Source organism: Pollicipes pollicipes, unplaced genomic scaffold, assembly GCF_011947565.3.
Source record: "Pollicipes pollicipes isolate AB1234 unplaced genomic scaffold, Ppol_2.1 Scaffold_5724;HRSCAF=6776_pilon_pilon_pilon, whole genome shotgun sequence".
Lineage (NCBI taxonomy): Eukaryota > Metazoa > Arthropoda > Thecostraca > Pollicipedomorpha > Pollicipedidae > Pollicipes > Pollicipes pollicipes.
In genome coordinates, this window is record NW_023596746.1 from 41,296,392 (window position 1) to 41,320,769 (window position 24,378).

General features: G+C 54.6%; 1 protein-coding gene across 1 annotated transcript; it reads left to right on the forward strand.

Annotated features, from left to right (window-relative positions):
- Positions 1-3,598: 3,598 nt before the first annotated feature.
- Positions 3,599-13,090, forward strand: LOC119103472 (uncharacterized). The gene is made up of 5 exons (XM_037227026.1): positions 3,599-3,644; positions 9,553-9,730; positions 10,131-10,264; positions 10,997-11,172; positions 11,490-13,090. The coding sequence occupies exons 1-5, from the start codon at positions 3,633-3,635 to the stop codon at positions 12,733-12,735; spliced, it is 1,746 nt and encodes a 581-aa protein (XP_037082921.1). The 5' UTR covers positions 3,599-3,632; the 3' UTR covers positions 12,736-13,090.
- Positions 13,091-24,378: the final 11,288 nt, after the last annotated feature.

The following is a 24,378-nucleotide window of genomic DNA, read 5'->3' on the forward strand; positions in this document are numbered from 1 at the left end:
ACTCGGCGTATTTGTCATCGGCATAAGTGGCACTGTAGATGGGCTGCCAGTCAGCGAACAACAGGTCGTGCATTAGGTGGATGAAGTCGGTGTTCGCTGTCGATCTGACTGTAATGTGCCGTTGGGTAGTTTGCATTTTCGGGAAAGGTACGTCCAGAGTGATAACGTTGTGATCGCTGATGTGGCATGCGGTCACTTTGGCGTGATGCGTGATATCAGGAATGGTGGTTATGACGTGATCGATGAGGGTGGGAATGACAGCTGGATGGGTGGGTTGCCGAACCAGCTGGTGAAGTCCTAGTAAGGAATGTTGGTTATGATGTGATCGATGAGGGTGGGAATAATAGCTGGATGGGTGGGTTGCCGAACCAGCTGGTGAAGTCCTAGGTCGTGCAGCATGGTGACCTTCTGCTGTACACGGGGCTTGTTTGGGTTCAGAACGTCAAGGTTGAAGTCGCCAAGAAGAAATAACGTCTTGCCCATGCTCATGATGTCCTCTATCTGATCACGGAGGTCAGCCAGAGAGTCAGGTAGTGAGTCCGGGGGACGGTAGGCGACGCCCACGACAGCTGATCTGGTGCTCCTGCCGGTGATGTCCAGCCATAGTGCCTCCAGCCCTCCCGCCGGGTCTGATGTGTCGAGCCCGCGTGCAGAGGGCTCCTCGCGGAGGACGATGGGACACCGCCGCCGCGAACAGCCCGTCTGCCGCCGCAAGGAGTCTGACGACCGAACCGGTGTATTTTGAAGCCAGGGAAGAGAAGAAGACTGTCGACGGCGCTGATCGGAGATGCCCATGTTTCCGAGATGCAGAGACAGTCAAGATGCTCTCCCTCCAGTAACAGATGAACGCAGATGTTGTCAGATGACATGAGTGATTGTACGTTGACATGGCAGATACGCAACCGTTTGCAGGCTTGTGTTGCACTTATGCCGTCAGCAGGCAGAAGAGACGGGCGCGGGTCGGACTATGCACGGTTAGCCGATGTAGGCGCTCCCCCAGCCGAATCGCCAGACACCCGGCGGATGGTCTGACGCACGGTCAGCCGAGCCGGCCGCGCCAGGCAGCGGGGAATGGTGGGGACGGCCGGCCGCTCACCCGCCCCCAGCCCGGCGCGCGCCGGCCGGTGTCCCACGCGGGCCGGTATGGCACGGCCAGCGGCAGCGGCGGACCCAGGTGGTGGCGCACACGACAGCCGGGTGAGAGCGCGATCATAGTCGTGCCGCGGACCGCGGAGTCTCTCAGTCTCCAGTGGCCCCGCGCGGCGCCGCTGCAGACGGCGGCCAGCCAGCCTCTCTCGGTGATGCCTGGATCCGCCTCTGCACAGCAGCCACTGTTCCGCCGCCGGTGGCGCGACCTCCGGCAGTCACGTGATTCTGGGTTTTGGTTAGTTGGAACCGAGGCGTCACTATAGACCGTGCGGTACTCTGTTTCTCAAAGCTAAAATGTTCTTCAAAAAGGGTCACTGTGCTTAGCGCGGTAGGGAGAAACAAAAGACATGGAATAGCGTTTCGTGGAATTCATGTGATCATAGCCTCATATTTGTACATTTTTTGGCCCTAAATAGAGTGCTTCAAGCTTGTGTAACGTCTCTTAGAGCAAAGCTTAGACGAATTGGCGCATCGTAAACATTACAAATGAAACGTGTTGAAAATACAAGATAAATGAAACGCATCACTTTCATAGTGGTGAGCAGGGAGTCCGGTCACATTTATCCCGTCGGAGCAATTACTTCAAATAAAAATTTTGAGCTATTCAGAAGGATTTCGAATAAAAATTGGGATCGCCGATCAAATCGCACACGTCTGATTTAACACTGAGTGTAAATTGCAAGAAGGTGTCATACCCTGCTAAAAGCTTCAAATCCAATTTTCGAACACGGACTGCGTTTTGTTATACATGTTACAGGCATATGAGCGGTTCTGCTAGTTATGACAGAAATTAGTGTGGGAATCGAAGAAATTAGGAATAGCGCCGTAACCGACAATGCAAGTGCCAGAAAAAACACGCCATAGCGAAAAATATGCAAGGACGCTACGAGAAATGGCCAAAATATGCGAACATAACAAGCGTAGGTTTAGTTCACATGCATAAATTAGAAATCCATCGCTCGGCGGAAGGAAGTACTACTGATCAGACCATCTCTCGGCGGAAGGAAGTGCTACTGATCAGCCCATCTCTCGGCGGAAGGAAGTGCTACTGATCAGCCCATCCCTCAGCGGAAGGAAGTGCTACTGATCAGACCATCTCTCGGCGGAAGGAAGTGCTACTGATCAGCCCATCCCTCGGCGGAAGAAAGTGCTACTGATCAGACCATCTCTCGGCGGAAGGAAGTGCTACTGATCAGCCCATCTCTCGGCGGAAGGAAGTGCTACTGATCAGCCCATCCCTCGGCGGAAGGAAGTGCTACTGATCAGACCATCTCTCGGCGGAAGGAAGTGCTACTGATCAGCCCATCTCTCGGCGGAAGGAAGTGCTACTGATCAGCCCATCCCTCGGCGGAAGAAAGTGCTGCTGATCAGCCCATCTCTCAGCGGAAGAAAGTGCTGCTGATCAGCCCATCTCTCGGCGGAAGAAAGTGCTACTGATCAGACCATCTCTCGGCGGAAGAAAGTGCTACTGATCAGACCATCTGTCGGCGGAAGGAAGTGCTACTGATCAGCCCATCTCCTACAGTGGCAATTCTGACACGGACGGTCTGGCAGCGACCCTGACGCCATAAAACGCCCCGTGGCATGATCTAACGAGGATGTATGCGGAAGAATATGTACTAAACAGTGCAATTTTGTTTTGTAGAGCAATCTTTAGCACTTAAAAACACACCATTGCTTGCAAGTGAGCGTTTTCCAATACACCTGACGCTGCCGCATAACCTCAGATTTGAAACATTCCCGGTAAGAGGGCAATGGTCATTGAGGACCAGATTTCCTCCATAAACAACAACCCAGTCGGTTCATATGTTTTTTTGCAACTGGGCATATGCAGAGGATCAGTCTTGCTATCGGTACCACTTGCTGCCGAACAGGTGAGGCAAAGAACTCCACATTACTTGCACGACACACAAATGTGTTTTAAATTTCTCACCCAGCAACGAAGCTGATCACTTGAACATTCTGATACGCCGAGAGCTGGTCGGTGTGAAGTAAGTCCGAATCAGTTTATAGACTGTGCACTTGCCAAATTGCAGTCATTGAACAGCTATACCTCAGATGTGTCGTCATTTGCGCGTTTCAGCTGAGTGATAGTTTCCTTTTTGCGCGTTTTTGGAGGAGCACTGTGGATCCGCGAGTGCGTATGCAGATCTGCGCATTCGTCTATCTGTATCCGTCAAGTGCAGATTACTTCATCATGCCTTGATTCGGGTGAACGAACCAAGGAATAGGCAAAGCCGACGAACTCCGCTCAGTTTCCTCGCGTCCTTGAGACGCGGCGTGCCTCCAGACCGCCCCGCGTGACGCGGCGTGACTCCAGACCGCCCCGCGTGACGCACCGAGCAGAACGGACGGCGAGGAGCGCGGCCGGCCGGCCCGGAAGGAGCCACCGTCGCGCGGGCCCGGTCTCCACTGGCGCGGCGCGGCTATAACAGCGGAGGAGCGCCGGCCGCCGCCAGTGTCCGCCCCGGAGTCACGGCGTCATGAAGCTCCAGGTAAGCGGTCGAGACGGGCAGTCCGAACAGGGCGCCTCGTGCCGCCCCGCCGAGCGTCCCAGCTGGCTCTGGGCTGGGACGCTGACGTCAACAAGGCTGCGTCAACCGTCGGAGCGGTCGTTTTTGCTAGCTTAGGAGAAACGGATAAAGAGTTGGCCTCACTTCTGGAAATTAAACACCTTTCGAGATAATTTACTTTACAAGCATAAACAAAAATCGATAATGATGGTTACTATCGCAGAGCCATATTCCAGTCACAATCCTCTCCCGCAAAACATTCTTGCAAATTTCCGCACTCTTGTCACACGGTGTTTGAGCACGCTCGGTGATGTTTTTCAAAGAGGCATGCAAGATTTTAGTCATTGGTTCTACGTCGAAACTAATTTTTATCCTATGAACATAACGCATTTTAGCTTTTGTTTAGCCGATTGGATAGGAAGGCGGCCATAGGACACCTTTAGAACTGCCTATTGAACGTACGGAGATCCTCGGAATGCACCTGAAATTGGTATGTACGCATCGAGGTTTCATCCCTCCTTTCGCTCCCAGACCAGGGTTCAGAGCACCATTTTGTCCTCGGCATTTTTGCTGTTTTCCGCGGCGTAAGGAGGGTCGGGGAGTTGACACATAATTAATTAGGTTGGCACGGGCCAGGGTGGTACGGCCTCCACCTTCCGGGCGACTTCACACCTGATTTGCCCAATGAAGAAGAAAAGAGACGATTTCCCTGTACGTCGTGCATGATTCTCATTTGGTAGATACTTTAGAGTCGGTTCAGGCTATCCCCGTGTCATCACGCTTGCTTTCCTCAGTCCCTCACTATCCTGTCCTGTATCAGTCCCTCACTATCCTGATTCCCCGCATCGCCCCGTCTCTCCGCGGCAGCCAGTGGCTGTCAGCCACGAGCGTGCCAAAGTGCCCCTCCCTCCTGACAGAAGCCCCGCCCCAGCAACGACACATAGTCCAAAGCAGGTTCCCTGGGCAGGGCAGGTACCGGCAGTGGAGGACTCCCAGATGGCCGCGGTCTTGCTCCACCATTGACCTTTCATCCCATAGTCCTCAAATGGCCATTGCCTGTCGAAGGGTCCCAATCCCACCAGCCCAAGCAAACCAAATCCACCTGTCACGTTTGGTCAAGTGAGGTCAAATCACGTCCTGACCTTTTTCATGTGCCTTCTAACCCATCTGCTGACTAAAGCTGATTCAAGTCAAAGAGTGTCATTATTTGATTCCAAAGTGCAGTGCGTGGTGTCTGGTTTGAAACTATGTTTATATACCCAATCATAGAAAGTGGATCTGTAACATGGAGTATCTGAGACTTTTTAACACAACTTACAACCTTGACATCGGATGGGCTTGTGTGTCAAGATACCGTGTGTACGCGATTATCCTCACTGACCGGTATTGGAGTGAACAGCTACACTTACGCCGCAAGGTGTCCAGTACGCTATTTGAAAACCGATTAGCTAAGGATACGCATAACCGCAGCATCAGACGTACTTGATAGTATTTGCTTCTCAGTATTTCACTTAGCCCTTCATCTGACTTGTAACTGTGGCATGATAATGGTTTAGTGTCGCAGCAGGTGCTGCATTGTTAGGATGCGTTTCCGTTTGTCGTCGCAGTCTTTCACAGCATTGTTTTTGTGCCGCGCTGCTGTCCCCAATTTGCTTTTTATCTTGAAAGTTTGACCGCTGTCAAAACGGCATGGCAGTTGTGAGCAGACTCGTGCTGGCAGTTAGCACAGACGCAAGCGTCAGCAAATGTACGACAACCTTGGTTTTAACGGAACATCGCTAGTATCTCCTCCTTTGATGACAAGCAGCAGCATCACCATGCTCGGAACCCAAACCTCCCAGTTATTTGCTATCACCTTGCAGTCGTGAAAACGTACCAAGAATTTCGCCATCAAGCGTTATGGGTACAGCGTGTCGGAACGTTTGCTCTGTCTGCAGAAATAATCATCAAATGTTAGAAGCAGTGCAGCAAGCAAAAATAGGCAGGCCAAACCAAGTATCTGGAGTAAATGAAGCTATCGATAACAAACTGTTACATGTTTTGTGCCATTATGCGTGGCAGTTAATTATTATACGCAATGAAGGGTCCAATTTATATTTCGAAGTTCTTGCTGTAGGTGCGGTTGACTGGTATCCCACATGCTCGATCCGTGTACCACGAATGCTCGCTGTTTGTGTGCTCTGTCAGTAAAATACGAATTGGGACGAGCATGACGTGCTATCTTAATAAACAGTCATTATTGTCAAAACTTCGCCCGTTAGGCAGATGCGATACTGGTAGTGGGCCATGCTTTGACATAACTTAGTTATAGACAACAAAAAGCATGCGCTTCGATTTAGAAAACGTGAAATAGACTTACAGTTCGTCTGGCTAAGCCGCCACACACAGACTCGCCATAACTTCAGACTGAAACGAGCCCCGCTACACGTTTTGGAGAATTGTTCTGTAACGGTGTGCTTCAATATAAATACGTTTTATTTCATTACGGTGCCTAGAGTATCTCGAGATTTAGGTATGACAAAAATCCTGAGTTGCCCAGCTTGTACAGGATTTCCTTGTTCCTACACAAAACCGCAGTGTTTGCTTTTAGTCGACATAACTCCCAGAATTTTGGTGGTATGCATGCATGCGCATTTCACACTGAGTTACCGAAGTCAACTCATAAGTTCGCATTTCCACTGAAAGCAAATGCATTCTGTCAATACTTAAGTGTTGAATCGAGTTGAAAAATTGCTGTGGCTTTGAAGCTGGCATCCTCATTTGAAACTTAACGCCCTTCACGAACTTGTCAAAATAACCTATACACACACATATATTTACATATATATATATATATATATATATATATATATATATATATATATATATGTGATATTTGTTATGCTGCCCACGTCTAATGAAGGGATGCCTGACATTTTCTTTACTCAAATAACAATTTTCTTAGGTACAGCATCTTAACTATTTTTTATTTAATGTTGAACCACTACATCCATGGCTTAAAGCGTCCTTGAAAGCACACGTTCATGTTGAGACCATCTTTTTGCGTGTCCAAAAAGGAGATTGAAGCCACCTTCATCATCGCCCATCACCCAACCTTAGCGTGTTAGGAGGGGCTCAGGTTTTTCCAATCACACGCTGCCCTTTTATCAAACAGCAAAAATTCCAGCTGAGTGTTCCATCCGGTATCTGCGGCCCTCCTGAACGGGTTTAATGTAGCTGCCCTTTGGCCTTTGGCTCAACAACTCAAGCACACTTATTGCGAACATATTTACAGACATCACCTTGCATCCTTTGGCAATGCACAAACATTTGAAAAGGCAGAAGCGGAAAAGGCGGTATTTTAAAACATTACGAGCTTCAATTCAAGAAGAGAACCGGGGAAGCTTATTTTCGGAAAGGTCAATACTTATGGGCAGGAGCCCCCATGGGCCGGAATTTCACACCAGAGTACGCCGTATATGTCTTGTGAAATCTCTCATCAGAGACCCTTCCACTTGTAACCAAGCGCTTAATGGCACAGGCCGCGCCAGCGATGCCGCCAGCGCTGGCATCGCTCGCCACAGCCGCCGGCGGCGACCACACGCGGTTCAAACACCTGTAGAGGTCCATGACTGGCGGGGCGGGCCGGTAGCGCAGCCGCAGACAACCAGAGCTGCGCACGGCAGGGGACGAACCCGCCCGCCGCGCCGGGGACTAAGAACTGGAGGGCCTCCCGGTAGCGGGGCGGACGAGGCGTGAGGGCCTCCCGGTAGCGGGGCAGACGAGGCGTGAGGGCCTCCCGGTAGCGGGGCGGACGAGGCGTGAGGGCCTCCCGGTAGCGGGGCAGAATGTCTGCGTCTCCCGGGAGGTGGCTGATGGTTGATTCTTGGCAGACAAATTCTGGTCAGGTCCGTGCCGAGAGCTCCGTTTCGAGAGGCGGCATGTGGCCGGCCGAGACGTACGCGACTCTTAAAGCATTGCGCTTGTCAGTGCTGGTGGAGTCCGCCACCCATTCCACGTCTGGCATTACCCGGTGATCACTAGAGCGGACAGGTGAGTGCACTGCGAGGTGGTCGGGGCAGCGGGCCGGTGCCGCCTGTGAACGACCGCCGTATCGCGGCCCCCGTCCTCTACACTGCCGCGTTTGATCCAGGCTCGATGCCCCCTGCCCTGCCGCGCCTGACCCAACCTCGGTGTCCATCCTCTACCCTGCCGCACCTGATCCAGGCTCGATGCCCCTGCCCTGCCGCGCCTGATCCAACCTCGGTGTCCATCCTCTACCCTGCCGCGCCTGATCCAGGCTCGTTGCCCCCTTCCCTGCCGCGCCTGATCCCGCCTCGGTGCCCCCTGCCCTGCCGCGCTTGATCCAACCTCGGTGCCCATCCTCTGCCCTGCCGCGCCTGATGCCGCTGCGGCTCTGGGGCGGCGACCACCGCCGTGACAGCGCAGACAGCCGGATCAGACGCAGGTGGAAGGCTGCCGTCCCGGTCGCTGAGCTCAGGCCGTTCGCAGTTCATGTTCAGCCGAGCGTGGCTGGCGATGCCCGCGGCTGAACTCCGTCGCCGGTGCTGGCTGCGGGCGCCAGAGACCAGCCAGTCGGCCAACCACTAGTCGTGGGTTGTTAGTGGGACGATCAGAACCACCGCGCGCGCATTCTGTTATCTCCTCTAACTCGCAACTCTAACTCCAACTAATATGGCAAGCACACTTGCATGTCGAAAAGTTTGAAACGCTCAAGAAGTGCTTGCTTTTGTGGTAGACGAGTTGTATGACTTTGGCAGTACATTTATACCAATAAAAGGGCTTTCTCATCTCAAAAGCCAGTTAAACGTCGCTTTTTCTAGGTTCCGAGGCGCGCTCAAGGTCAACCTCTATCGTCGAAGAAGTGTGGCTCATTTGCACTGTTTTAGTTTCCGAGGATGATTTAGCATGACTTAAGTTGTGTGCCTTTATTCTGAACTCTGGACCGCTAGAAGGCAGTGGCCAGGACCTAGTCACATTTTTTGACTAAAAAGAGTTCGGAAAATTGTTCAGCGAGGCAAGTGCCATAAGTGTCCGAGTTGCGGTGTGGGACGCTTTCGTGAAGGGGAAGTCTGTACATACAAACACCCTTGTCGGAAACATTTTGATGGCATACCACCTTACATTGATTGGAACTTTGACGGAGCAAAGCTACCCCTCTAATCACGAGCCTTCCATTGTTCCAAAAATTTGCTCCAAAAATTACGGGCAGACCCGTGATGGCCAGGGTCGGTACCCCTCCCACCTGGTGTCCCTGACAGGGGGAGAGGATTCCTAACGCAGCAGGGTGAGGCGGGCCTCCATTTAGCAGGGCAGCCCTCCCGCACCTGCCATGACTCGCCACTTTGCTTGTGTGTGATGACGGGGATTTAGGTGTACGGGAATCCTTGGCAGCCAGTGGCGAGCGATATGTCTGTCAGGATAATTTATGATGGCCGAAACGCAGCTATAAACGCTCGCTGAAGCGTGCGAGCGGATTTTGTCTCATCATCGCGCCAACGGAAATTGGACACAGAAACTGTCATGTGTGGGCCTGAAACCCTGATGCGTCCTAACCTCCGGTCCTCGAAGAGCTTAAGTGCGCTGTCCGCCTATCTGCCCACACTGGGCCCGTCACAGGACGAGAAAACCCCACGACATACACCCGCTTACTCTCCGTGATGATCCTACCACCTTCCCACTGCCTGAGAAGTCCCGTGCGGTTGAGGACGTCGTCAATGCGCACTCTTAAACCCGTGCATGTCCATGCCGTACCCGTTTGCCGTGTTCTCCATGGTTGTAAGCCTCACCACATCGGCGTAGAGCGAGAGACATCCCATGGCGCTGTGGTCCTGGCCCTGTGGCCGCTGGTCTCGCCGTGTACCGCCACTGCTCGCCTCCGTGTCGCCAGGCCTGCTGTTCGGTGGCGGTCGTCGTCGCGCTCCTCTCCCCCGTGCGGGGGCAGGGCGCCCAGGTGGATGGCCTGCAGTTCTCGTTCGACGACGAAGCCCACTCGGCAGAGGACGACGTGCTGCTTCTGGATGTCAAGGCCGACGACAGATTCGAGTACAAGATCGAGAATGATGACGGTGAGAAACCGTGTAATGTCATGCGTGTGATCAGGTGTCGTGTGATCAGGTGTCGTGTGGGACGTTCAAATGACATCTCGGGCTCTCGCCTCTCTCAACCATAAGGTGTTAGCTTAGAATGCACACCGCCAATTCACTATCACTATTTCCCAATGCACCGAAAGTGTAAATGTAGTCAAGACATGCTTTCGGCGCTTTTTCCTCCCCTTGCACCATCCGAGCGGAATTTGAGTTCCACTGTACTACTCTACCACGGGCAAGCAATACGGCTACCAATGAGTTCCATTCTACCACTCCGCCAAGGACATGCCAGTACGACTTCCAGTGAGTTTCACTGTATAACTCCGCCAGGAGCACACCAGTGCGGTTACCAATGAGTTTCACTGAACCACTCCGCCAGGGACATACCAGTACGGCTACCAATCCGGCCGTCTGGGAGACGACGGCGGCTACAACTTCAAACACGAGTACAAGCGGGCGGACGGCGTGCTGTTCGGACAGCACGGATATGAACTGCCCAGCGGACTGAACCACGTGAGCGAACCAGCTTCCCTGGTTGCCTCTCCATCTCTCCATCCCCTTCTCTCTCGCATGCGGTGCGTTCGTTTTCAGTCCGTTCGTTAGATGTGATAGTTCCTCGTGTGTTGCTCGCCTTGGTGTGGACCACGCCCCTGGCGGGTGTTACGGACGGTCGCCAAGTCAAAACACGCGCCTTCAGCACACCACCTGATGACCACCTGATCACCACCTGATCACCACCCGATCACCACCTGATCACCACCTGATCACCACCCGATCACCGCCTGATCACCACCCGATCACCACCTGATCACCACCTGATCACCACCTGATCACCACCTGATCGCCACCCGATCACCGCCTGATCACCACCCGATCACCACCTGATCACCACCTGATCACCACCTGATCACCACCCGATCACCGCCTGATCACCACCCGATCACCACCTGATCACCACCCGATCACCACCTGATCACCACCTGATCACCACCCGATCACCGCCTGATCACCACCTGATCACCACCTGATCACCACCCGATCACCACCTGATCACCACCCGATCACCACCTGATCACCACCTGATCACCACCCGATCACCGCCTGATCACCACCCGATCACCACCTGGTCACCACCTGATCACCACCTGATCACCATCTGATCACCACCTGATCACCCGCCCCGCAAATCCCGCCAGCTGACCCGCGCTCCCCTGACCTTGACCTGCCCCTGACCGCGGCGTGCAGACGGTCAACTACGTGGCGGACGGACGGGGGTACCGTGTGCTGGAGGACGGTCAGGAGTACGAGCCGGCGACGGTGCAGGAGGTGGAGCGGCAGCGGAGCCTACTCGGCGACCTCTCCGACGACTGGGAGGACCAGGAGCCCCTCCAGCTCGATGTCAGTCTGCTGCAAAGAATCGCGTAAGTGTAGGACAGGTGCGGAAGGAGGTGTGAGCTGTGGATTTGTCATAGACGTACGACGTGTTGCATTCGTGCATTCATGCGACGTTCGATAGTGAAGAACGCGCTTGTCGTTGACTATAGACATACCAGCTTGATGAGTTATGTTTTGGAGCATGTCGGCTGTTAGGGACATTTTGTTAACATACATGCTCGCAACGCATGCAGTTCAAGCTCCAGGAATTGTGTACTGGCCTCTCATTCGATAATTCTGTCTCCACCGCCCAGCCCAGTCTGTTCATCCTGTATTTCAGTGCCTTTCCCGCCCTCTCCCGCAGAAAGCCGGACTCTGTGGAACTGGAGGCGGACCCGGCAGTGGCGCTGTCGTCTGTGCCGCTCCAGCCGTACTCACAGCTGGACCCAGATACAGGCGCGTTCCGCTTCGGGTACCGGCAGCTGTCTGAGGACGGCGGCGTCACCTACCGGCACGAGGAGCGACGCGATGACGGCGTGGTGTTCGGCCAGTACGGCCACCGGGCCGCCGGAGGGCCGTCCTCGCTCGTCTCGTACGTGTCCGACGCCTTCGGGTACCGGCTGGTCGACCCGGCCGCACCAGTGCCGGTCGTGTCGCGCGAGCAGGCGCTCCGCGAGCTGCCCCAGGTGGGGCAGGGCATGGAGGCGGCGTTCGGGCCGGAGCCGGAGCGGACACCGGAGTCGGAGCCGGAGCCGCAGATGAAGCCAGCACCGGAGGCGGCACCGGGGCTGGAGTCTCAGGCGGAGGAAGTTTCAGTGGCTGCGGCGGCATCAGTGGCAGAATCACAGGCTCAGGTGGACTCTGTCCCAGCACAGAAGCTCTCTACTCAGTCGACGTCACCGTCAGCAAGCAGCGGCACGGGCGAAACCGGCGGGCTGGCAGGTGGTGTTGGCAACGAGGCTTTCTCGACAATAGATGGCGCCACCAGCGGAGAGCTGTCCGCGGAGATGAAGGCGGCGGCAGAGGTGGCGCTGCAGGCAGCTGTCGGGATCAGCGGCGGGGCGGACTCAGTGGTGACGGAGGCTGACCCCTTCGCGCCACGGCCTGCTCCCTCCCTCATACAGCTGCTGTCTCCGCAGTACTCGCACGGGGCACCCCTGCTCACAGCGTATGTCCCGTACTACGCCCCGGGCGCTCCGTACCATAATCCGGTGGCGTACCAGTCCTCGGCCGTCCACCACTCCGGCCCGTACTTAGACCAGCAGTACCAGCTGTACCCGTACAGCTCGTGGTATCCGCACACCGGGCTCGTCCCAGCCACCGACGGGTACCAGCCGTACCCGTATGCCGACTCAAAAGGCTGGCGAGTACCACCAGTACCCGGCCTTCACGTACCCCGTGTACGCTGCCTGGTCAGGCTGACTCCTCAGGCTCAGACAAGGCGGAGACACCACACTCATTCTAGACTCTCAAGGCCCAGACTCCCCTCACCCACTCCTCAAGGTTGTTACGATCTCCGACGGTTCAGTCAGGCTGGTGGCGCCGCCTGCAGGCATCATTGTTATTGCTTCAAAATAGTGCACACAAAATACCTAGCAATAAAAAAATAAACTCGCCGACGCCGCGCAAGGTTGCGACGCATCTCAGCAGCTCAGGGCATTATGGTCGCGCGTGGGCGCTCTCGGGGGCCCTCGGGTCACGTGCGGCGGCGTGTCGCCCGCCCAGTCACGTGACGACACGAGAGCGGACGTACGTGATGGCCGCCCCCAGGCGATGGTTGGCAGGTGGGCGGAACCGAGCCGCACGCGCGCTGTGACGTCACCGGCGGCGTCAGATCACCGAAGCGTCGGCAGGTGTCGGAGGGACGCGGGTGTCACGGGTTTAAACGCAGGGTCTCGGGAAGGCGTGTTGATTGCTCTGCTTTGACCGTGTGTGCGCTTGCACGTGTTTGCATGAATACAGTTACTGGAAAAGAATTCGCCGGTTGATCATCGGTATGCTGTGGAGAGCTGGCAGACGACGAGGGATAGGTCCATGCACATTTAAAGTGGGGTAAGTACGTGTATCTTTTTGAACATGTATGGAACAAAAGACCGGACGTTAGAATCAATAATTCTGCCCTTGAAATGCAATCTCGCAGGTGAGATGCTCAATGTTCTCTAGCGCAGGAAAGTTATTTTTTAAAAACAGGTGACGTCCATTTTCCTGTACGCAAGTCAATGTACAGTAACAATCTAGACAAGAATGCGATGCTACAATAAACGACTATCTCAGCTACCATTTCGAACCGTTTCAACTAATGACCTGATTTCCTCGGATAACCTCTGACACTATCCAGTGGCAGTAGGCTTTCCTTCCCGTGTAAATGACAATTTAATGACCACTCTCTACAGACATGGTGTGCCGTGGGTTCTGTCCTTTCCTGTCATTCACTTGAACGAAACAGCGAGACTTGCTTTCTCATGCAATTCAATCACTACTCTTTTAATTCGCCATGCAATTCAAGCTATGCTTGAAATGAGTTCGTCTTGCTCGGTGCTCATGCTTCTGCCTCAAAGTTTATCTTACACTTGACATTCAAAGTGCTAGTTGTCACATTGTCCTGCTGCTATTTGGTCATTATGATCATTTTCACTCCTCAGTCCTACCCTCCATCACCCCTCACACCGACCACCCTTTCCCATCGTCGTTCAGTCCCGACCGGTACGCTCCGCCTGTCGATTTTTTTCTGTTCCGGCGGCTCGGGTGCCGACACGGTCCTCGCGCGCGGCGGCCAGCTCCGGCGTACGCGTTTACCGCGTCACTGCCAGCTCCGGTGACACGTTTGCCGCGTCACTGCCGTTGCGCCTCGTAACGGATCAGTGACGTCGAGCTTGACTCAGCCACGGAGTCGCGGGCATCGGCCGATCACAAGCCAGCGCCAGCCTACCAATGCCCTAGGTAGGCCCTTCACGTGCTGTGTACCGGACGGTCGCCGAGCGCCGCCGCACAGCGGGTACACGCGGCCTCACTCCGCCCGGCTGACGCTGGCGCCGGTGGGGGGCTGATGTATTACTCACCTCAGGTGTGGGGCCATCAGCTGAGCGCCAGTGACGGCTGCGACGCTACGGCCAGGTCGCGACCATCGACACATGGGCGACTAGCGGTCCCCAGCATGGCCTAGCAGATAAGCCGCGCACTGCCCCATGTGGTCTTATCTGCTTGGTATGAGACAGGCTCCAGCAGCCCCTCGTAGTCTCATGACGTTGAGGACAGTGAGTGGCGCGGCCAGCCACCGCCTTCACTTCTTGAACTGGAACAAAGCCAGAGAATCTGTCGGATTATGCAGTGCTGTTTACATTTTGAAGTCAATGAATAGAACAAAGCGGACGTTTAATGACTGCATGGAATAAACTACCCGCGCTATTCATTTGAATAGCGTCTAAGTATATTCCATTTTAAATCGATAGAACTCAGAAACTTTGTCAGAATCGTTCTAGATCCTACAGATATGTTGAGGAACCTGGTGGAAAATGACGATGACTGCTGATCGAAATGAGGCAAACAATTTATAAGAACATGGCCGACCCATGTTCGTCTGAAAATGTTCAATCGCCATTCAGAATGGATTAGTGAAAACACATATGTAGGAAAATTTGAAATGTGCGTGCTCACATAGTCCTAGCATCAAAACCCCAGGCGACGAGCGTTGTGGTCTCTGAAGACCTTGCAGCGTCGGGTATGCGGCTAACACTACGTGGCGGCCAACGGATGACCGAAGATGTTGACGTGTCTGAAGAAGTTCTATGAACTCAAAGTTGTCATGTCGAGTTAACGAGCTTTTGTATTCCAGGAGCTGTTGGTAAACGACGTTACAGTGCTAAATAACAATTATATTGACGGTCCTCAATATTTCGGGTTGCGCTTATCTTCAAGAAAGACGATGGGCGCAAGCACTGCATATCATTTCTAAGGATGAGCACAGCTCAGATTATTGAGAGAACCTGTATCATGATGTTACTGGCGTACCCCTGAGGCCGCCCCTGCTCGCGCCGCCAGTGCTGCTGCACTTTGGTACGCCGCGGCCCCGAATGGCGGTGTACTGCCTGGGGCGCCACCCGCCGGAGTCGGCGCCGCCCGCTCGCTTCGCGGGATAATACAGTTGCCGTTTAGCAGCGCTCGTGTCTGGTCTGGGCAGACAACACGTAGACTTGAATATGGCGCAGCCGCATTGAACCTAGAGTAAGCTTAAGCAAGCATAAGCAGCACATTAATTTAAACAGTGTTAGTTGTGAACCAAGTCGAGATGCCTGGATTTCGTCCTCCTGAGGAATTCGACTTCACATCGCCTGAGAGGTGGCCGACCTGGCGTGATCGGTTCGTCCGCTACAGACTGGCATCGGGACTACACAAAGAGGACGGTGACGTTCAAGTAGCTGCGTTGATTTACAGCATGGGTCCGCAGGCTGAGCATATCGCACTAATATTTAAGCTTACTGCTGAGCAGAAGGAGGATTTTGAAGTGGTTGTCTCAAAGCTAGACGGGTACTTCATTCCGAAAAGGAACTTTATTGCAGAGCGTCACAACTTCGAGCTTAGATCTCAAAGCTCAAGCGAGACTAATGAATCGTACATCAGAGCTTTGTTCTCTCTAGCTGAGCATTGCAGCTTCGCTGACGCTGATGAGCGTATCAGAGATCGTCTCATCTCAGGAATGTCTGACATGGAGCTGTCCCGTAGAATTCAGCTGAAGTCACTAGAGGAGGAAGTGTCTGCAAATACCGTCATTTCGATGATGCGTAATGTCGAGATCGTGAACGGCCGTGACAGCTCTGATCCGCCTGATATCAGTAGTGTTTGTGCACCGGCGCGGCACAGGCAGCCGCGCCAGCAGCGCCAGCAGTACAGACGTCAACCGCAGCCTTCCACCGCGCAACGGCAACAGCATAGTCAGCGTACCGACTTTTCCAACAGCATGCAGATATGTGGAAGAGCACGTCATGCGTCTCCGAAAGATTGTCCTAAGGGAAAAGTATGTGACAACTGTCAGAAAATGGATCATTTTGCGTATGTTTGTCGCTCCAACGGTGTCAGAGCGAGTGCGCGGACAGAGTCCATTGAAGAACTATCGCCGCCCAACATTTTTGTTGACGAAGCAGACAAAGCTTGCGCGCCATGGAGAGTTTCAGTCCTTCTAAATGGTCAACGAGTCGCTTTCAAAGCTGACTCTGGCGCTGATGTTAGCATTCTGACGCTGAAAACGTACAAGAAGCTGAAACTGCCGCCGCTTCAACATGCTTCAAATACTCTGACAAGTGTTGGTAGCGTGCTAAAAGTAGAAGGAAAGATGCACGGAACACTCCTGTTCAACAACAAAGCCGAGCCTGAAGTGTTCTACGTTGTTGACTCAGCTAGTGATCTCCTCTCCAGGTCTGCTTGCTCGCGCCTGGGCGTACTGAAATTCACAGGTGAAGTCAACGAAGACGTCTTCGGAGAAGCAGGTCTCCTGAAGACAGCACCGGTCAGCATTCAGCTCCGTGAAGATGCTGTTCCATTCGCCCTTGCCACTGCAAGAAATATCCCGCTGCCACTGATGAAGCCGGTGGAAGAGGAGCTGAAGAAGATGGAGCATCACGGCATCATCACGTCGGAGACCGAGCCAACGGACTGGGTCTCTGCGCTGGTCCCCGTCCCGAAGCCGAAGAGCAGCGGTGTCCGCATCACGGTTGACTACAAGAGACTCAACCAGTCTGTGAAGCGACAGGTATTCCCGATCCCTACTCTGGAGCAGCTGACCTCCAAGCTGAGTGGCGCGACGCTCTTCACCAAGCTGGACGCCTCTTCCGGTTTCTACCAGATCCCGCTGGACGAGGCGAGCTCCAAGATGACCACGTTCATCACTCCGTTCGGCAGGAAGAGGTTCCTGCGACTGCCGATGGGGATCTCGCTCGCACCGGAGTGCTTCCAGCGGAAGATGGAGGAGATGCTGGACGGACTGCCCGGAGTCATCGTCTACATGGACGACACCGTGGTGTTCGGAGATGCTGCCAGCCACGATGCACGTCTCGAGGCCGTCATCAGGAGGATCCACGAGTCTGGCCTCAAGCTGAACAGGAAAAAGTGAGTTCCGGAAGAACGAGGTCAAGTTTTTGGGGATGAAGATCAGCAAGAACGGCATCATCATGGACGAAGAGAAGCTCGAAGCGATCCAGCAGCCCCAACCACCAAAGAATGTCAATGAACTAAGGTCTCTGCTCGGAGTAATCAACTTCCTGGGCCGGTTCGTTCCACACATCCAGGAGTGTTTAAGACCACTGAACGAGCTTCTGAGGAAGAACGTAGCATGGATCTGGACACCACAGCAGCAGCAGGCGCTGGATGACGTGAAAGCAGCCGTCACTTCAGCTCCAGCTCTGGCGTTCTACGATCCAGCACGAGAGACGGTGGTCAGCGCCGACGCCAGCAGTTTCGGCATCGGAGGATGTGTTCTCCAGAAGCACGGCTCCGTCTTCAAACCCGTCGCGTTCTGCAGCAGAAGCCTGACTGACCCAGAGACCAGATGGGCCCAGATTGAGAAGGAACTACTCTCCGCGACGTGGACGTGCGAGAAAATGCACATGTTCCTGTCCGGACTGCCGTCGTTCGAGCTGCATCTGGACCACAAGCCTCTGATCCCGCTGGTTAACACGAAAAATTTCGTGGATGCGCCCATCAGATGCCAGCGCATGCTCATGCGCTTGATGCGATGCAACCCCACAGCGGTCTTCGTTCCAGGAAAGCAGCACCTGGTGCCCGACTTCCTCTCACGTCACCCGCTCCAGAAGCAGGATGAAATCAGCGCTGTGCTTCAAGAAGACATACATGGATTCTGTGAGAGAATCTTCAGCGATCTTCCCGCCACACCGCAGCGTCTGGTGGAGATCAGCAAGGCGCAGCAAGCAGACGAACCCCCACAACGCGTAGTTCAGCAGACTCTCTCTGGCTGGAAGGAGGGAGCGAAGCATCCCGACCTGCTGGACTACTTCGCCTTTCGGGGAGAGATGAGCGTTCTGTACCTAACGTGTGGTACACTGCTGATGCACGGGCGACGCATCGTCATCCCTCCGAGTCTGCGAGATGAAATGCTCACCCGACTTCATGATGACGGACACTTCGGTCTGAACAAGTGTCGCCAGAGGGCAGCAGAATCGATCTGGTGGCCTCAACTCAACATCGACCTGAAGCGTCATCTCGAGAGCTGCTCGTTCTGTCAGGTGAACGCGCCAGCCCAGCACGCTGAGCCACTGGTGACAACCCCAACGCCATCAAGACCGTGGACGCACGTTGCAGCAGACGTCTTCCACTTCAACAACTGCAACTGGCTCGTCACGGTGGACATCTTCAGCAGGTATCTGGAGATACAACGCCTCCCGAGTCTCACCAGCAGCGCAGTCATCGAGCGTCTGAAGCGCCTGTTTTCCCGCTTGGGGATACCAGACCTCGTGACAACAGACGGAGGAACGCAGTTCACTTCAAGCTCGTTCGCCAACTTCAGTGTCATACGGCTTTACAAACCGCATCACAGACCCGCACACGCCGTCTTCCAACGGAGCAGCTGAACGGGCCGTGAGAACCGCCAAGTGGATACTTCGCCAGAGGGACCCCCACCTCGCCCTCCTCAACTACCGCACGACGCCTGTGGAAGCAACCGGATACTCCCCAGCCCGTCTCCTGATGGGACGCGAACTTCAATCTCGTCTCCCCATCGCTCAGCCAACCGGAGAAGCGACATGGCAGCATGCCAAACTCCGAGATCGGCAGAGGAAGAAGAAGCTGGAGACATGCTTCAACCGGAGACACGGTGCCCGCGATCTTCAGCAGCTACAGCCCGGGGATCATGTTCGGATCAAGACGGAGAAGGAAGCAAGCTGGTCCGAGCCCGCCACCGTCATAGAGAAGCTCTCTAGACGCAGCTACCTTGTGGAGCTCAAGGGTGCTCGCTATCGTCGCAACCGACGTCATCTGATGCAGATCCCTCCGTTTCAGGTGTTGACACAGCACGGTTCCGCGCGGCGTGCTGACTGTTCTGCACACAGGGTGCCCGCTCCAGACCTCCTCTCTGGACGCCACGCTGAGGTGGCGCCACCGGCGCTGCTGCAACCGCAGCCGCGCGAACCGGCGCCTGCACCACGATCGGTAGTGCCACGGCCACCACCAGCTGTGCCGTCGCCCGCGTCGAAAGCGGCGCCGCCGCCGTCGCTGCCGCCGCTGACAGAAGCTGCGGCCCAGCCCTGCAACGCGCAAGTGCCCCAGACACAAGACCCAACGCCACTGCTTAGTTTTAGTCCGCGTAAAACACGCAGTGGCCGCGTTTTCTGAGAGGCATCAAAGAGAAGCAGCAGAGAAGCAGCAGGAAAGCAGATGGGAAGCAGCAGGAAAGCAGCAGAGAAGCAGTCTGAGAAGCAGAAGGGAAGCAGCAGCCTCAGAAGCAGCATAGCAGCAGCAGGGAAGCAGCAGGGAAGCAGCAGTCTGTCGCCAATAATTTCGTTTCGCAAGCGTTTTTTTATATATTATACATTTATTTGCATTTCCTCAAGGGGGGGGAGATGCATCATGATGTTACTGGCGTACCCCTGAGGCCGCTCCTGCTCGCGCCGCCAGTGCTGCTGCACTTTGGTACGCCGCGGCCCCGAATGGCGGTGTACTGCCTGGGGCGCCACCCGCCGGAGTCGGCGCCGCCCACTCACTTCGCGGGATAATACAGTTGCCGTTTAGCAGCGCTCGTGTCTGGTCTGGGCAGACAACACGTAGACTTGAATAGAACCCTTAATATAATTGCTATTTAATACTACACCGTGGCTTAAGCAGTACCTCCTGGTATAATGAATGGCATTATCTCAACATAAAAGCTTTGACCTCATAATGCCGAAATCCCAGGTGCTGGATGTTTTCCTTTCTTTTATCAAGTAGAAGTATCTTTCAATACTTGAGAACGTCAACTCATGCGTTTAAAAAGTGATATGGGCAGATATTTCACGGTGTGATCTTTGGATAGAAATTAGGAACACATGGCATTTACAGTACTGCAACTGGTGCAGACTCTTGTAGTGGAGCTAGAAGTGCAAATAAGGAATATCTATTTTTATGTCGCCGTGATGGTGTATCTGTCCGGAGGACAACCTCGAAGATTTAAAGGTAAAATATACACCCCAGTCTTATGCATGAACATTGCGAAGTGATTTTGGAAGATTTTCAGGAAGCATTATTTCTCGACGATCGTTCTCGCGCGGCCGGCGCGCCGCCTGGTGTTATTTGCAGCAACCAACGCCGTTCTGTTTTACGGAAACTGCAACCCCAGCTATAATTGCTCTTGTTTTCTTAGACTGCCAGCGTGCGGGCTCAAAACTTTTGCTGCTATTTGTTCCCAAGTCGGTTCTGCAAAGGATGGACGTGGAGGGGCGCCTTGGGTAGAAAGAACACTAGGGGCACATTGTTGTTCCCGGCCAAGCGCTGAAGGGACACTCTGTGCGGTCGCGGGGTGCCTACCGACTGCCATGCTGGAGACACGGGGCAGGATCCCCAGGTCAGTCCGGAGGCCCTCAGAGGAATGAATCATACTTTGGTGATCATGACTGGCATAGAGACTCCAGTTCGGCGTAACGGACCCTTAGCTGAAATTACTGCGAAGTCCTCCCCTCCCCACCCCGCTCCCTACTGGAAGCCCCTATCGACGCGGGGCTCTTGCATTAGCTCATTGCGGCGTCGGAAGGCGCCGACCAACGCAAGAGGCTCTCTGGCACTCGGGTGCTAGTACCTGTTCAGGAAGTGTTCTCCTCTACGACTAGAAACCTCTTGTCGAGACATGACGTCCTGTTAGTTACTGTCGGCCCCTTACTGGCAAAGGGTCCCTCGTTCTCTTAGGAGGTCCCGACCAATGTAAATTGCGGACCACGCCCTCATCCCCGCGTGGGAAATGGCCCCCAATGTTCAGACCGACAAGGAGCCGATTGTCCAGTGTTGGTGCATCTAGCCAAAATAGGGGCCCACATTGTCTGCGGTTGTCTCCTGTTGGTATAAACTATATCTTATTGATATTTGAAGTCGTGATCCCACGCGTGGGAATCTTCGCTGTTGGTTACTCCGGACGCCGGACCGGCATGCCGACACAGGGCCGCTGTCGGTTACTCCGGACGCCTGACCGGCATGCGGCCCCTCGTTTCATGGGTCCCGACGAGTGAATATCGCGGTCCCCGGCCTTGACCCTGCTCGGGAAATGGGCCCTGAGGCTGAGACCCACACGGAACCGATTGTTTAGTTCTGGTGGTGCCTGACCGGCATAAAGAGCCTCGTCAACTCAGGGGTCCCCAATTGGCGCAAAGAGCTCTCTGATTGGCATTCGAGGGCCCGGCCCGCAGGACCCGAACCTAAATATGACCTCCAGGCAGCCATTCGGGCCCTTCCCTGTCCTCAAATGGGCCCTTAATTGTCGGCCATGGGGAGGGACCTGAGGGGAGGGGGAACGTCTCCCATGTGCCCCTCAACCAGCTTGCGCCACCAGGCATCTGCAATGCTGCCCCAATTCAGCATTGTAGACACCTCTCGCCAGGCTCAGACTGAATAGCTGACGGTGGTGGTGGTGATGTCCTTCCCGCTTCTACCCCATCTCATGCCATTGTCGTGTCAATCTTGTACCAGTCTACAGGTTCCAGATGTAAATGACTTGTATTTCGTGTCATCAGACGAGTTTGAAGTCGCTGGGCGCTCATGATAAGGGGCTGTGCTATTCCAATGTGGACAGTTCCGGCGCTGAAGGAATGCCAGAGGTCAATTCCCCACAGGCTGCGGCTGGGTAGCGCTGCTCATGCGGGCGAGGGTGGCTTCCACGTGGAACCTACACCGTAGCGGCGCTGTCAACTCGTGTTGAGCTGTCGTGCGGTAGACCTCTGTACCGCGGCGTGTCACTGGACGTGATTCCATACAGGATGCCGTGGTTCACGGCCAGCTGTGTGGTATTTTCCAATTCCGAAGGCCGTCATCTGAAGCGGAACCCGCTGTCTACCTGGTAGAGCTGATGATGAACAGCTCCTGCTGACGTACCACTTGTGCCACCGCCCGCGGAGTTTCGCTTAGTGTTGTTAACGCTGGCTTAAAAAACACTGCTAACAAGTAAGGCCATATTAATGTTCGTGATTATTCAGTGATTGTTCTACCTCGAGCCCGGACACAAGCATTCGTTGCTTCAAAATGTCGGGTTTCTAAAAATATCAAACGCACTTTAAAAGCGACGTGTTACAAATAATTCACAGGTGTGTGTAATAGCGACAAACAGATTGCTATCCAGCTGTGCGGTATTTCTCCATTATATCGTTCGTTGGTGGGCAACCGCGTCCACAGTCACGGCAAGAACAAAGCACACTGTCCTTGGGAGACCTCACCTGCCGAGCGCGGAAAGCTTGCCGTGCCTTTTTGAGTGCTGGTGTGCACACTGCACCTGCTGTTACGAATGTGCCACATGTTATTTGGCACTAGCTCTGGGTATTTGTGAACAGATTGGCGTTATGAAGCCGCGTGTCACGTCTCGGTAGTATGAAGTACATAGCCGTAGTGCAGTGAAGACTGTACAGCCCAAATTCCGCTTTTTTGGACCTTTGTCCTAACGAAACTTCGAGTGATTGTCGCGTACCAGGGCATTCTGGCGCCCATATGTCGCCTGCTATTGTGTCGCCGCCAAAAATTATTGAGACACTCATCTCACGCCAGAGACACAAAAAACATCAAGTTCATATTTATTAATCCCCTGCATATAAAAACACCTTTTGACACGTTGGCGTCAGTTTAACAAGATACGTAATGATCGAGGCGTTACGAATGTCTTTGTAGCCTTACAAATAATTGCATCTACGCAGGAAATCATTGCATGAAATACCAGTGCTCTCGAGAAGCACTTGCACCACTGTTCCGCCGTGAGAACCAGCTGTTGTTTTCCTGCTCTCATCAGCGGAGCGTGGGAACGGCGCTCGATAAGCGCTAAATATGTATGTCTCACATGACCACAGTGCCGGTGAGCTTATCTTGTGTGTGTCCAAAATGTGCTTCATGTCACCAGAACAAGCCACCAATGACATGTATTGATAAAGATCGCCTCGCGAAATAACTTAAATGTACGCGAGACACGATCACGCAGCAGCGCGGACATGGGCCGGGCGCCGGTCTCCCGATTTTAACCGGGCTAAGCATGCGGTGCACGGCAGGACCTCACGAGTGCCCGCGCAACCAGCATGTCCTCTCCGATGAAAATCAACAGTCACAGGCCATCCAAACTGCCACACTGTACAAGCCATACATGTCATTCCAATGCACGTGCATTCGCATACATATGTTCAGTAATGCTATGAAATGCAAGGTTTTTTAAGGCAACATGTCAGTTTTTCGAGATCACCACACGCAGATTGCGCGGACTCCTTTCATCGGATGGAAAAGATGCATGGGTGCTCTGTGCATCTTGCAGGGTGCATTTCACTAAAACAAACTGCGGCAAGATCATGGTGCTGGTCTTTTCTCACTGACGTCTCTCCAGATGATCTTTCCTTTGCGGCTGCTTTTCTGCCCTACCCACCATCTCCCAGAACCACTCGCCCCTCGTCATCCCCACACTCTGTCCCGTCTGCTGGCTTCCCGCCCCTCTCTCCGCCTCCTCTCGCTGCCGGCCCGGCCTCTTCTCCCGGCTGCCAGCCGCAGCGAGCTCGCGGCCCTCAGCCGGCGTTCAGACCATCCAGAGCCGCGCCCAGACGGTGCTGAGCAGCACCGCCAGCGCCGCCGTCAGGCTGCTGACCGACTGGCCACCGGCCGACGAGAAGAAGCCCCGGAAGCCGGCGGCGCGCAGGTGCGGCGGCGGACCGTCGAAGCCCGGTCCGGGCTGTCCGTGCAGCGCCTGCGGTAACGGTGGGCCGTCGTAGTAGCGCACCTCGTTGAAATTAGCAGGCAGCGGGGCGCCCGGTTGAAGCGCGCCAGCCGGTGCGCGCGAAAGGGCCGGGCCCACACCGCCGTGCCCCGGGCGGCCGGACGGGCCGGTCGGGAACGGACCGGGACCTCGCGTGGAGCCGGGCGGTCCCGGCCGGAACACGCCCGGGGTCGTTCCGCGGCGCCCGGCAATGGCGGACGGCGCCGTCGTCGAGTGTAGCTGATTGGTCAGCCGGAAGTCCGGGCCCTGCCCGGGGAACTGAACCGACCCGGCCGGCAGGTCGAACCGAGCTCCAGGTGCCGGCCCCCTGCGCCGAAACGACTGGCGGAAGCCA